Genomic DNA, 15,020 nt, shown 5'->3' on the forward strand with positions numbered 1-15,020 from the left:
CCCTGGGCTGTTACCCAAGCAGCAGCTTTCTCTTTTCTGGAGCTCATGCCCCAGGAATGAGCATTGCCATGCCTGAGCTGAGTGCCTATCCTCCTGGAGCTCTTTGCTTCACCAGAGCCGCCCTCTCTGTGAGACCTCACTGTCTGAGCCCCTCTGCTGCTCTCCCTTCTCCACAACACATGATTTTGATGGGTGGCTCCTCTCCCTCAGGCAGGGTGATTTGGCAGGTGCCTCGGAAGGGCTGCTAGCACTAGGCTGTCGGTGACAGCAGGAGACTCTAGGAGAGCAGCTGGGCATTGCCTCTGGCTCCCCTGCACTCCCAAGCTTGGAGTTTGAAACCTGCTGTCATACCCGCATGGCAGCATGCAACACTGCCACCAAGGTATTCCAGGCAGCCAGCGACTGATTGTGTCCCTTCTGGAACAGTCCCATAGGATGGCATAGACAAGGACTACTTTTTATAGGATGGTTCAATAAACCCTATAGAAAAGTCCCTTTCTATTAAATTCTGTCAGATTTTTAAGGGATTCCTATAGACCCATATTGGCCTGGCCCCTATTAAACCCTAAAGGTTGGTTTTCCACAAGGAATGACTTGGGACCGAGTCAAGCTTATCCCTGCCCACCCTACCCATGCCAGGATGGCGAAGTGACTCCTGGTTTTTGCAGCGTGGCAAGTGCTCAGCCTGGTGAGGAAGAGGAACAGTAAAATTCTGCTACAGTCTTCGCTTGCAGCCACCTTTTGCATTTACTTTTCTGAAGAGCGAGTCTCTGCAACTACTTGATGCCACGTGTTTTTCTGGCAAAATTGCGTCTGCAGGTTTTTTTTCATATGTGGGAACTCCAATGTCCATGTGCAAAGTGCATTTGCTGGCACAGGTTAGCTAATCTGTCTCTGCAGAGAAGTTCTTGAATTGCCACGTACGTAGAAAATTGCAGTCACTGTAGAGGGTGGTCTGAGGCCCCTTCGACAATCTGTACCATGAAAGCCAACAAGTTTCAAAGCCAGCTGCAGCGATTCCTTCCTCAGGAGAACTAGCCCAGTGGGCAGCTCTCAGAGACCCTGCAAGAGAACGGCTGCACCCACCCTGGCGTGTCTCCCCATCTGCTACATTCATCCTTTACTCATTCATCGTCAGCTGAGTGCTGTTTCAAGGAGCTAGGTTGGGGTGGCTGGTGCTGTATAGTTTTGGTACCTCATGAGGATTCCCAGTCTAATGGTTTAAAAAACAGGGCTGGGAGATACAAAACGGGTGTTCCCTGCCACTGACTTGCCATGTGACCTGGAACAAATCACTTGACCTCTGTATCTCAGTTTCACAATCTATACGTAATAATGCTCCCGGAGAGGGAGGAGGTTCCTTAATTCTCTAATGTTGATATCATGGTCTGAGATCCTGGGATAAAAAGTCACATTGAATAGAAAATGTTGTTGTTTATTTTGAACTGCTGGGCTGGCACAGAAGAAAATGTTGCTTTACCTTGTAAAGTGAGCAGCTGGAGGATATATACAGGGCCTGACACGCCCAGATGTTGCTTTAAAAAAAGGAAGAAAGCGGCTGGATAATTATACGACCAGTTAAGTTTCTACACAGGAAAGTTAAGAGAAGGGTCATCCACTCACATGCTGCTGGGCGTAATCTGATCACAGCAGAGGTCAGGAAGGATTACAGCTGGCTTGCTGTATAACGCTGTCGCTTTTTCCCCTTGGATGCTTCCAGTATTTGCTAGTGCAGGAGGCATATTCCCAGCCTGGTGGACCGATGAGTGGACCCAGCACAGCAGCCCCTTTGCTAAGCCATGAAGTCTCCAAAACATTGAGCCATCCTCATTCTATGTGGAAGGGCTGCCAGTGTTAAGACCAGGGGCCTAGAAGCAAGTTAGTCTCTTGCAGCGTTCGGTTTAGCAAGCTTTTAGCCCTTTCCCTCCCTGACAGCTCCGAATGTAGGGCACGCTTTTCAAAAGGGACACAGCCTCTCTTTTGTGGGTATAATTTTCTCACACCATTTTGCTCCTGCTCTGAGCTGCACCTTCACAAAGGCATCCAACACACATGCCTCCTTGCCCTCATTTTCAGTGGTGCTGCACTCAAGTGCTATGGTTCAGGAATCTAGGGTCCAATCTTGAGTTAATACATACTGGAGGCGGCTAAACAGTCATCATAGTAGCATGCTCCTTCGCCCTACCCTCGCTCGCCCCTGCTGAGTGCCGTGCTGTAAATGAACCACACAAAGACAGTCAGAGGCACGCGTGTGTGAAATTCGCAGCCTCCTGCCTCAGCTCATCTGTGGTTTTAAAAAAAAAACCCTGAACCTGAAAACTAGCCGGTGGCTGTTCAGACGCTAGGTGCTGTGCTGTGATCGCACTCATAGTTAATTGATTTAAAATGTCAATGGAGGGTCAGTTTAGCCAAAAATATTTCAGTGGGAGAAGGATGGGGCCTGAAGTCCAGGGGAAGGCTGTTGCATTAAATTGCCCTTTTAAGTTCCAGAGCAGAATGTCGGTTGGTGGGGAAAGGCAGGAGGGTCTCAGAGTTTGCAGCAAAGCATTCTCCATTGTGTATAGCGTATCTGATTGATTCTTGTCACTCATCTTTGAATAATTTCATAGTAAATAAGTTCTCTTTGTTTCTAGCTGGTGGGATGCTGATGGGTATGGGCTATTCAGCGTTGGACGAGAGCTACAGATTAGCAATAGCAGTAGGGAAGTTAGTGATTTTGTTTCACTGAGCAGATTCTGCTTGGGGGGTATTTCTATCATTGTCTGATGTGGGACCCCAGCACATCTGCTGTGGACGCTGCTTGAGAGACTAAACCAGGCTCCCCCCGAGCCACATTTACAGAGTCACTTCCCCGACTGTATCCTCCGCGCTTGCTGCCCATTTTGCGGTATCTCCTCAGAGCCGCTGTGAGCTTGTGCCCTCTCACAGTCTCTTGTCCTTCCCGCCCCAGGTACTGAGCAGACCAAGCAGATCATCTTCGCTCCCAGCACTGAACCGGCTTTTGTCACCGTCCCTCAGAACAGCTTTGGGGAGCCTTTTGTGCTGAACCCCACTGTGTGGTCTCTGATCGTAGAGGCAGAGGGCATACTGCTGGTAAGGTCTTCCCCTTCTCCCTCCTCCAAGGAAGACTCTGGCAGTTTTCCGAGGAACAGTCTCACACTCAACTTGTCCCCCTCCTTCTCCGCCTCCGTTCCAGGACTATCTGGTTTTGCTCCCCAGTTCATACTACGAAGCGCCCATACTGCAGCTGAAGGTCACAGAGGCATGTACCTACAGCCCAGCCCCTGAACAAGCCAGTCAGAAGTAAGGAACTCTCTTTATGATCTGTGTTATTTGGGGTCTGCCCAGCCCTCTTAACGCTCTGGTACTAATGAACCCGTAAACTGCCCCCTTCTGTGCAGGGCTGCATTCCCATTCAGTCAGCAGCTGCTCACTGTGGGGGAGGCACCAGGGATCTCCCTTCGCCAGGGGAGCCTGGGCAAACGGGGGTGGGCTTAGACTCTTGGAAGAAATCGGCCACAGCAGCTAACTACCCCAGGACCTTTGTGGTGCCTCTCGCCTGCCATTCAGGCCAATGGAGGAGTGTTGTGTTCACTGGAGTCTGCAGGGCTCAGGGGTGAGGGTGGCTGGGTAAGGAGAGGTTTTGACTGTGGCAATGGAACATAACAAACAGGAGCAGCTAAAGTTTGAGGCTGAATGGCTTCCTCTACCTAATGGCAGGGCCCCACCCAATCTCACTGGGGACACAATAGGATTTTGGAGCTGGTGTTGCACTGGCAGGAAGGATGCGTAGGTCATTGGATTGCTCAAAGGGTTAGTACTGGGGGTGCTTCCCTGTTCCCCTCTAGCCTTGGTCAATAGCCCGGGAATGTTGTTATATGCAATGCAATAAGCAGCGTTTGCTGGCCAACATGAAATGAACTGCCAGCCTCTTCAGCTCCTAATGGGCAGGTGTCCATTTCTCATTCACCACCTTCCCCCATGGCCTCTTTGCGGAAACTGCCAGCCAGGGCTGAATGGGCTTTGGAGACTGATTTCCCAGTCTGCCCCTAGAAGTGGACCCTCCCAGAGAGAGGGGGGCTGCCGTGGCCAGTGAAACATAAGCTCTTGCTCCATCCAAGGCCAGGATGCGCTCAAGAGCAGCGGAGCCCTTGCTTTGCTCCCTGGGACCTGGATTCGACGCTCACAACAGAACTTCACAAATTCTTTCCTAACGCTTCTAGCTGCCTCTTGTACGAGTACCTGTCTGTGGACAGCTTCCCCTCTGCGGCTGGAGGAGACATGGTGTGCCGGCTGGACAACAGCTTACCCAGGCCCTGTCCCACTGTGCACATCACCCCATCGCACCCACAGATGGCGAGGTGCAGCGGTGGTGATGTGAGTAGCTTGTTTATTTCACCCTTCAGCCCTGTGAGACCAAAGGTGCCGGCTGTCCCCTTGAGAGAGCTTGTACTTCAAATATTTGGGACAGCTATTCCAGAAACTCGCCCACACGTCCTTCTATTCCTCCTGCAGCTCATTAAGCTGCTCATGTGAGTGTGTGTTTAGGTGCTGCTCACCCATGTAGTCATCCCTGAAAACTCTGCCCTGGGCATGTAAATGGGCTGGGAGTGGGGGTGGGTAGGGGTGTGTGTGTGTGTGTGTGTGTGTGTGTGTGTGTGCGCTCGTTGTGCTGGGATTTTAAAACTTGGCCCACTGCCTTCTTAGCCTGTCCATACAGTAATATGTCGAAGCCTGTGCACCTAAGAATCTCACTGATGTAGCCCCCAGCAGGAAGATATGGCGAGGGGAGTGGTGGTATGCACGCACTGAGAGCTATCTCAATGCATCATTTCTATCCCTGAAGTGCATTGGGTCACGAAGAGGAAAGCTGGTACATAGTGCTGGTAACCTGTGTGTGTAGTAGGGGGAGGTGAGATGCAGTGTGGTGAGATGCAGTGTATCTCTCTCTCATATTTTCATTTCCCACCCAGGTGGAGGTCCAGCTGCGGCTCGCTGTTCCCCAGCCTGGGAGATATGTGCTGCTGGTGGAGTATGCCAACAAGGATGCTGTGCAGAGGGCCAGCGTAGCGATGAGCTCCCTGCAGTTAGCCACCCAGCAGGGGTCACTCACCTTCCACACATGTGACTACAGGTACAAAGCCAGATCTGAACAATAGGGAGAGTGAAGGGGTAGCCGTAGTAAATACGGTAACGTCCCTCTCCTGCATTGCACAGTGAGGGGACAAGCTTCTCTGTTCAGTTGCTTCCTACTTTGTTGCACTAATAGAATGTTCACCCTTGTGCCTCAGAATGAGAATATTGTATCTGGGCACATATGTTAGTGCAGTATCCACTGTGGGATCTTGGTAACAGCTTGAATCTCGCAACTCCCCTGGAAGGGTAGGCACATTGTCCCTCCCATTTGATAGTGGGGAAAGTGGGATGCAGGCAGCCCAGACCTTCAGAACCTCTTTTGTGCGTTCTCACTTCAGCTAGGGCCAATGCACTTGCAAATTTGATGCTTGCTTATGTCGCATGCATTCCCAGTTCTGAAAATCTGGGCCTAAGTGACTTGACAGAATCCCAGCGAGAGAGCGCGGCTGGATATAGAAGACGAATCCTGTACCCGAGTTGCCTGCTCCAAGCACTAGACAATATTTATGTAATCCACAGATTGAGTGCCTTGTCTGGGAGCTGCTCTCATGTTTGACTTCAAACTGTGACCTTAGCAGTAGGAAACAAAGGCTTGGGATATCCTTAGGAAATGTGCTCTTGTGACTAACCCAAGCGGGCATTCAAAGACTTACCTAAGCTCTATATAAATATCTTCAAGAATGTATATCTGGCAAGACGACAAATGAATTATGGCTCTGCCCAGGGTCATCCTTGAGTTCTGCTTTTGTCTTGCAGTTTCCTTTGCCGTGGGATAGTCTTAGATTCACAGAATCGCTTGGTAGCTTTTGAACTTACCACAGAGGGAACCGTTCGGTTCACTGCAGATCAAGCCCACTTCTTCCTGGTAAGACCTCTCTACAAAGGACAGCTGTGTGGCATCCCTCAGCTCCAGGTGGTATGGACGGTGGAGGCCTAGAACCAGTAGATTCAGGACTTAACCTGGAGAATAGGGTGACGTTCCTATGTTAGATCTGTCACGGTGTGTAACTCTGTCTATATCATGAGTGAGGCTGCGAGTCTGTCATGGAGGTCACAGAAGTAACAGATTCCGTGACTTTCCAGGACCTCGGTGACTTCTGCAGCCTGCTGGCACTCCTGACCACAAGGCTGCTGGAGCAGCTGTGGTGGCTCCGGGGCCAGCCCCCACAGCAATAGTGGCAGTGTGTCGCCTCTTTCCCCCCTCCAGGCAGCAATGGTGGTCCTGATGTCTCCACCCAGCAACGGTGGAGGCCCCGAGCACCGGCAGGTGCCCTGGAGCGCTCACACCTCCCCCCCCTCCTCCCCAAACACCCAAGATGTAGTCAGGGGTGTATAGTACAATTCGTGGACAGGTCACCAGGCCATGAATTTTTGTTTGTTGCCCCTGTGTCCATGACTTTTACTAAAAATAGCCATGACTAAATCTTAGCCTTAATCATGAGCAATCCGATATGGTCGGCTGCCAGCTGGGAGAAGAGGTGACAGGTCAACGATTTGGTGAAAAATGTATCATGGGCATTTGGGACTGAAGGAGCGAGGGCGAAAGGAGTGGTCTGTTGCGGAACTCTCTTATGGGGTCTTTCAGCAATATGGTAGTATGTCTCCTCCATTCTGTCTCATCAGAGCCTGTAGGCTCACTTTGCAGAGCATAGAGGAATTCAATGTAGATGTTGGGTCCTAAGTGACCCTAAGGGATTGTCTACGCGGTTAGTGAGTGCACAGCAAGCTGGAGTGTAAACCTCCAGGATACTAGCTTGCTGTGCACTAACTGGCCGTGTGTACCCTCCTGCCGCTCACTGCAGATAGGTCAAAGTGCACTGCAGAATTTGTAATGCACAGCAGCAGGGTCCACACGCAACTTAGTGCATGGCTGGCTAGTGCGCTGTGGAGTCACACGCTGGCTTGCTGCACACTAAGGCTCTATATGGACAACCCTGAGTCCCGTTTTCAGAAGAGATTTAAGCACTTGAGTCCCACTGATTTTCAATAACGGTCCCATTTTCAAAAGAGGAGCCTAAGTGTCATTGCAAGTCGGTAGGACTCAGTGCCTTCTGAAAATGGTACGTAGTCACTTAGGAGCTAAACGTCTACACTGAATTCCCCTATACTCTGCAAAATGGGCCAACATGCTCTAATGAGATACCATGGAAGGGGACAAACTGTCAAAGTCACTTCTGAAAATGGGATGTAAGCTCTGCATCACTGGTTCTCAACCAGGGGTACGTGTACCCGTGGGGGTTCACAGAGGCCTTCCAGGGGTACATCAGCTCATCCAGATATTTGCCTAGTTTTACAACAGGCTACATAAAAAGCACTAGCGGAGACAGTACAAACTAAAATTTCATACAGGCAATGACTTGTGTATACTGCTCTATATACTCTGCATTGAAATGTAAGTACAATATTTACATTCCAATCGATTTATTTTATAATATGGTAAAAATGAGAAAGTCAGCCATTTTTCTGTAACAGTGCACTGTGACACTTCTGTATTTTTATGTCTGGTTTTGTAAGCAAGTAGTTTTTAAATGAGGTGAAACTTGGGTGGTACACAAGAAAATCAGACTCCTGAAAGGGGTACAGTAGTCTGGAAAGGTTGAGAGCCACTGCTCTAAATCACTTTGAGGCGTATACAAATCTTGCCTTAGAGCAGAGCTGGGCAAACTATGGCCCATGGGCGACATCCGGCCCACAGGACCATCCTGCTCGGTCCCTGAGCTCCCAGCGGGGGAGGCTAGCCCCCGGCCCCTCCCCTGCTGTCCTCCCTCCCCTATAGTTTTGTCGCTGTGCGGGCAGCAGGGCAGCAAGCTCCTGCTGCACTGAGCAGCATGGTAAGGGCCAGCGGTGGGAGGGTTGGGTAGGAGGTCCCAGCGGGCAGTCAGGGGACAGGGAGCAGTTGGATGGGGCGGAGGTTCTGGGGCAGTCAGGGAACAGGGGGGTTGGATATGGGGTGGGAGTCCTGGGGGGGCCTGTTGGGGGTGTGTGAATATGGGGCTGGGGGGCAGTCAGGGGACAGGGAATAGGCGGGGTTAGATAGGGGGGTGGGATCCCTGGGGGGAGCGTTTGGGGTGGGGGTCCCGGGTTGGAGTGGTCAGGGGACAAGGAACAGGGGGGTTGGATGGGTCAGGGGTTTTGAGGGGGTGGATAGGGGGTGGGGACCAGCCTGTTTGGGGAGGCACAGCTTTCCCTACCCAGCCCTCCATACAGTTTCGCACCCCGATGTGGCCCTTGGGCCAAAAAGTTTACCCACCCCTGCCTTAGAGCAATTGAATTCAAACACATTCGGCTTCTGCCCTCCACCAAACCCAGGGCCCTACAGCACTGGTCTGCATCTACACTGAAGTGTCTATGAGAGGATCTTTAGAGTATTCAGCCTGATCTTTAGGGATCAGGGGTAAGGGTAAAGGAGCAAATCTAGGCTTCAAGTAGCAGAAGGTTTAATTTTACCATTCTTCTCTTTCCTTCCTCTTTCCCTCCTCTTTCCTTCCTGGTGCTGTAGTATAAAGTGTACCTGATACCTTATGGACAATTCACCGTGGAATATGTTGAGCCAAAGGTTCACTGCATCAGCCTCCATGGAACCTTCTCACCCTCCAGGTAACTGGGTACATGATTTCTCTAAGCACTTTACCTAGAAGAGTGAATTGTGCCTCCATCTTTAAAATGGAGATAATGAGAGGGGAAGTAACCTGCCCACTTGAGCCAGTAGCAGAGCTGGGATTAGAACCCAGCTCTCCAGTCCTGTGTACTCACCACTAGACTAGGTGGTCTCCCTTATGGGATATGCTCCGTGCATCGCTCCAGTGAAATAGCCTTCCTGAGACTTGTTCACATGCAGTAACAGCAATTCAGTGCGTCCAAATTCCTACTCTTGTTCATCGCTTACCACTAAGTTAGCCATACAGGATTCCTCCCCCTCCCTCAGTGCTACATATGGTAAAGGCCCCAAGGAATCCCAGTAAACTCCTTCCTCGCCATGGAATGCTCTGGATCGATATTATAGGCAAGTCTCTCTCCTGCAAGAGCTTATAGTTCTCTTTCCACTGCCAGTGATCCCATGTGTTGTGTTTTCTCCCTCTGGTGCAGTAGTTCCTGCATCCCATCAAGGTTTCTGAAGCTCTCTCAGTCCATTGTCCTGGAAGAAGGCCAAGCTCTGTCAATCCCTCCAGACTTTCCCCTGACTCACATCTTCACAGTTGCTCCAGCTGGCACTCCCACTGAGCCATCACCTCGGCCTCCGACCGCAGTGGACTCCTCAGCAGAGCTCATTCTCCTGCAGCCTTCCCAGGTAAAGAGGACAGACTGCAGCTGGGCTGGGCTTTTCCTCTCAGTGGTAATGGGATTGTTGTGTCAGATGGCTGCACCGTAGGCATGCAATTGTTCTGTGCAAGTCTCGGCAAAGTAGCGGAATGACTCATATGGGCGCCTGTGGCTTTCCCTTCCATCTTCATTAACCACGACACAGTTGTGCTTTCATCTGGGTTTCTCCAGTACTTTATTCTGTGGATCGCTTCATAATCCACATGGACCCTCCTCGCCACCCAATCCCATTCTGCTTGGTTCTCAAAGTCCCCTTCTGCAGACTCCCAGCAAGGGCTCTGCAGGCTACAGCCCGAGAGCTGCTGCCTTAGAGTAACCAAGCTTGGTGGTTCTAGGAAGATGGAGGGGCTAACTGTGAATGTCGCATACAAAAGGGAGACTGATTTCAGAGTAGCAGCCGTGTTAGTCTGTATTCGCAAAAAGAAAAGGAGTACTTGTGGCACCTTAGAGACTAACAAATTTATTAGAGCATAAGCTTTCGTGAGCTACAGCTCACTTCATCGGATGCATCCGATGAAGTGAGCTGTAGCTCACGAAAGCTTATGCTCTAATAAATTTGTTAGTCTCTAAGGTGCCACAAGTACTCCTTTTCTTTAAAAGGGAGACTGAGTCCCCAGTGGTGCAAAGCAGAGAAATCACTCTCCTGCTGGCGTGTTGAAAGGGATGTGATATTAGTGCATTGGAGAGGGATGGGGATTGCACTGGAAGAGGAATGCGTATGTCAACCCTGATTTCTTTACTCTTTGCTCCTGCCAGGCTGCTGCTGTATTTAACAGCCGGATCCAGACGCTGGGTCGCTATGCTTTCGTTGTGCACTATTACCAGCCCAACCACCCCACATTCCCTGTGGAAGTGTTAATCAATGGTGGGCGGATTTGGCAAGGTGAGCAGAACTGGGAGTTAGGGAGAGGGTCCTGGGACTGAGGAACATGGGAAAAGTGATCTGTAAACTCCTTGTGATACCGGATCACTCGTAGGAGGTTCCTGGAGGAAGGCAGAGAGTCAAGGGCACCCAAACTGCCTCTTTATCCTAGCCAAGACCCTGGCAGCAGCTGCATGAGAAATGTCCCAAAGGGGATAGAGATCTGATCTGGGTACTAAAGGGCTCTTTAATCTGATGGAAACAGGCAGAATAAGAACCAGAGTCTGGAAGTTAAAGCCAGATACATTCAAATTAGAAGTGAGGTACAAACTTTTTAACAGTGAGGGTGATTAACCGTTAAAACTAACTACCCAGGGGAGTGGTGGATTCTCCATCTCTTGAAGCCTTCAGATCCACACTGGATGCCTTTCTGGAAAGTATGCTTTGGCCAAACTCAGGTTATTGGGCTCAGTACAGGAGTAACTGGGTGAAATTCTGTGATGGCCTGTGATACACAGGTCAGATTAGATAATCTAATGGTCCCTTTTGTCCTGAAAATCTGTAAATCTATGACTCTAGCTCTTCCATTGGACCACCTGTAGAACTTATCTGTTTTCCCATATACGAGCTGGCTGCAGCTAAGGTAGAACCAATGGGCACTGGTGCTTTCAGTTACTGCAGCAGACTCTAGGAAGGTGAAATGAAGGCCAAACTGTTGAAACTTGGGTGTATAAAGTGAGGCACCTAAATCCGCAGTTAGACACATCATTAAAGTGGCCTGCCTTTCAGAGGTGCTGAGCTTCTGAAGGTCCCATTCACTTCAGTGGGAGCCACATGGGCTCAGCTATTTAGGGACCTAACTGTGAATTGACCTTGGCCTTACATGGTGGGCCCCTGGGGAAGGAGATAGTTTCCAGCTGCGCACTGTTTCCATTTCCACCACTGAGAAGGATCGATTTTACAAAGTCCAGTGCAAAGGGGAAGATTTGCACTAGGTTTTGCACGATGCTTTACCCAGCAATGGAATGGCAAGCGAATGGCGCTCACACCAACACATATATCGCACACTGGGCAGGCTCTTGTGAAACTCAACCCCTTCTCTGCTGGCTGCCTTTATTCATCTTCCTCAGGGTCTTCACTCAGACCACAAAGCCCTTCAGGGTGGACTCTGGAAGCTTTGACTTGGCCTGGGTTGAGCTGGCCGAGTCAGTGTCTAGGACAGGAGCACCACGAAATGGGCCATTTGGGGGAGAATTGGTGTGGGCCCCAGCTCACAGCTGGCTGCTTTGGCGTGGCTTTGGATGAACTCGAGTGGAGCAGGCTGGGGGTGGGATGGAGGTGTTTGGGGGCTGACGTCTCTTTTGGCCTTTCAGGCCAGGCCAAGGCTGCTTTCTGCCCACATGGATACGGTTGTCGGAGCGTGGTGGTTGCCGAGAACCAGATCATCCTGGATGTTACGGATAACGAGCTGACGGTGATTGTTCGTGTGCCAACAGGCCGGCAGCTGTGGCTGGTAAGCGTATAGCTGAAAGGCTCCCTCGCCTGCAAGACCTGGTTCCATCCCTGTGACAGCAATAGGAGCAGGGTTGTAACTGGATTTCTAGGGCACTTTTAATAGGGTAGCGGCAGGGAATGTTTCACACCATTTCCCCCTTTCTGAGCCATCCTGCTAAGTTGCATCCACTGTCGGGAAATGTGGCATTGTAGCTTAGAGGGTAGGCTCGGTGGAACCTATCACTAATGGGCAACAGCCACTAGGAACTATGTTATGACATTACCCCACTTAATGGGTACCCTTCCTAGTAGAGAGGGGAGGAAACTGAGCTTAGTCAAGCTGCTTCAGACTGTCAGATGACAGCCTGTGAAGGCCAGGAAGAAATTCCCTTCCTACCATGGATGCACATGTGCTGTCATGATCATATTTTTGCACTTTTGCACAATGGGCTTCATGCACTATTGTGATAATACTTTGCACTTGCACTGCCTCTTTCATCCAAGGATCTCTAGAGACAGAGGCAGGTAAGCAGCATTATCGTCCAGATTGGGAAACTAAGGCACAGAGCTCTTAAAGGATTCACCAGAGGCCACAATGCAAGTCAGCAGCTGAGCTGGAAACAGAAGTCCAGTGTCCTGACTCCCAGTCCTATAGGCATGCTGCCCTTGGTGGGTCTTTTGCTAGCCTCAATCACATCGGGTATTGGCTGTTGCCTGTGGCAGGATACTGGGCCACATGGACCAATTGTCTTTTCAAAAGACAAGCACTTTGAAGTGTTGCACCATATCCCAGTTGGTGAGACGTCAATCATTTGTAAATACATGCTCAGGCAGCTGAGTGAGCTGACTGGCTGCATGTGCAGCTTGTGGTTCTCTTTGGTTTACCTAAGCCATTGCAGGGAGGAAGCACTGAACGCTAGGGTGTGGCTCGTTGCTTTGTGTCTTGCTGCAGGATTACATCCTGGTGGTGCCTGAAGACAGCTACAGCTCCCATTATCTGCTGGAGGAACCTCTGGACAAATCCTACGAGTTTATCAGCAGCTGTGGGGTCAATAGTTTCTACATCAAGTGAGAGCCTTGGTTTTAAAGTGACCCTGTTCTGCCCAATGGCTTTGCATTCTCTATGGAACAGAAATAGTAAAGAATAGGCCATTGCTGGGGAAACGCATCCACCTAGGACGCTGGAATTGTCTGCTTTAATTGCTTCCCTTCTCTTGGCCACATCCAGTTAATAAATAATTAATAAATCTGCTGGATTTTTTTAGTAGCTGGGTTTGGTTTTGCTCTGATTCACGCTGATTTGGGGTGGTTTGACTCCAGGGACCCTGGGGGACTTAAATGACACAACACCCAAGTTAATATTGGTTAAAATCTTGGTTTTAGCTTAAGCAGATGAGTCTCCTTGCCTGATATCTAAAGGAACATTCACTGGTCCTTAATGTCCTAATATTGAACCTGAACCTGCACAGTACTGAGTGCCCTTGACTCCCACTGACTTCAGTAGTGGTTGAGGGTGCCCTGCACCTCTTGTGAGCAGCCTGTAGACCATCTGGGAAGGTAGCGGTGAGGTTGGGAGTGCCCTGGTGTTGAGGCATCTCATTTAAAACAAGTCTGTCTTACGGAGATTTGTCATCACTTGGGAACCTAACCTTGCCTTGGAGAAAGTACCTGCAGGGGAAACCAGCCCTGAGGAGGCTCTGAGGGGAGCGTGGTCTAAGAAAGCCCAGCCCAAGAATCTCTTTCCCCCTTTCTTTGCAGTCCCACCACAGCATCCAAGTTCTGCAGGGACTCTGCCATCTCGCTCTCTGTGTTCTACAACAATGGAGCCCAGCCCTGCCGTTGCCATGAGGCGGGGGCCATCGGGGGCCAGTGCGATCTCTTCGGTGGGCAGTGTGCTTGCAAATCCAACGTCATCGGCCGAGAGTGTTCCCGGTGTGCCACCGGTTACTGGGGCTTCCCCAACTGCAGGCGTGAGTTACCTGTTCTATGTTTTGGGAGAAAAGCTCTGCTCCTCTCGGTTCTGAGGGGTTTGATGGCTGCTGGGGGCCAGATGCCTGTTCTGTAGGCCTTGACAATGGCTGACGAGGATAACCCTGGTTTCTGCCCCCTAATGGGAGTCGAAGTTTCCAGGAGATTTTCCCTATGAAGTTTGTACTGTTGGGGGGAGGGGGGAGAGGTTAAACAGCAGTGCAGCTCATATCATTATGTACATGCTCCGGAAGTGTGTGTGCTAAAGATCCTTTCCAGCAGGCACTTCCCCATCACCATTTCTCTCAAGTAACCCGAGGTTCCCAGTGTATTTGTGGTGTTTAAAGATTCACCTCATCCAGGACACCATTTCTTTGCTTGTCCCATGGGTTGTTAAGCTGGGTTTCACCGGGTTGTTTATGGACTCTTTTACTGCCAGCCTCAAACCTGACTTCTGGTTTTCCATGCCTGCTTCTGCAGTTAGCAAATACAGATCAGTGTGCACATGCGAACTCCAAGTCTGGGGCTAAATGTGGTCCTAATTCTCTGCCCATCACTGGTGATTGTCAATATTTAGTTAAAACAAAACCAGACTCCCCTGTGTCTTCTAGCTTTGCATTTCAGTCAGTACGCTCCCAGTCTATTCTCTGGGCAACAGCGGAACAAACATCACTGTCGATTTTGCCAAGTTCATTGGTGGGGCATATAATCCCCTGGTCGGGCACCCTGTGCAATGCAGGCCAGTTGTCGTGAGCTGGAAGAGCCACCTGCTCTGCCATGCTGTTCCTCGTGCAGGACTCCTCTTAGACTCCAGAGCAGAATCAGACTCCTCGCTGCACGCTGCCTTCCTTCCCTTCAATAAATCTGTAGTCGGGAAATGCCACCCTATAACAGGCCTGACTGGTTCACTTTGCAGATGTCTGTTCAAAACTGATGTCCTTGGCTTTTGTTGTCCCACTTAAATCCTTGTTCATAAGCTCTATGGCAAACACAGAGAAGCCCTGGCGCCAGTCACTCGAATGTCCTGGTGGATCCTATTGGGGTTGGGCATTGGTGTTTGAACAGGCAATGCCAAGGTGCTGTTCTGAGGCTGGTTCAAATACCAGCCTTTCAGATAGTCTGGCATGCAGATGGGCAGAGCATAAGCTCCTCCGTACCCGCTTTTGTTGATTTGCAACCTTGGTGTTGCTTGGGCTTTGTTTTATCACGGGGTTCTTACTGCTTCCACAATGAACTCAGC

The 15,020-nt window shown here is 50.4% G+C and overlaps 1 protein-coding gene across 2 annotated transcripts in view; it reads left to right on the top strand.

The window, feature by feature from the left end:
• The window catches only part of LAMA5 (laminin subunit alpha 5), a 166,182-nt gene that overhangs the window by 109,412 nt on the left and 41,750 nt on the right, over positions 1–15,020 (top strand). For both annotated transcript variants that reach the window (XM_038369253.2, XM_043496168.1), the window contains exons 24-34: positions 2,951–3,093; positions 3,197–3,303; positions 4,224–4,377; positions 4,974–5,134; positions 5,893–6,001; positions 8,636–8,733; positions 9,223–9,424; positions 10,213–10,339; positions 11,692–11,831; positions 12,765–12,880; positions 13,571–13,782. In XM_038369253.2, coding sequence (XP_038225181.1) covers positions 2,951–3,093; positions 3,197–3,303; positions 4,224–4,377; positions 4,974–5,134; positions 5,893–6,001; positions 8,636–8,733; positions 9,223–9,424; positions 10,213–10,339; positions 11,692–11,831; positions 12,765–12,880; positions 13,571–13,782 — 1,569 coding nt within the window. The remainder of the gene's footprint in view (positions 1–2,950; positions 3,094–3,196; positions 3,304–4,223; positions 4,378–4,973; positions 5,135–5,892; positions 6,002–8,635; positions 8,734–9,222; positions 9,425–10,212; positions 10,340–11,691; positions 11,832–12,764; positions 12,881–13,570; positions 13,783–15,020) is intronic.

The sequence above is a fragment of the Dermochelys coriacea genome, chromosome 13 (assembly GCF_009764565.3).
Source record: "Dermochelys coriacea isolate rDerCor1 chromosome 13, rDerCor1.pri.v4, whole genome shotgun sequence".
Taxonomy (NCBI): domain Eukaryota; kingdom Metazoa; phylum Chordata; order Testudines; family Dermochelyidae; genus Dermochelys; species Dermochelys coriacea.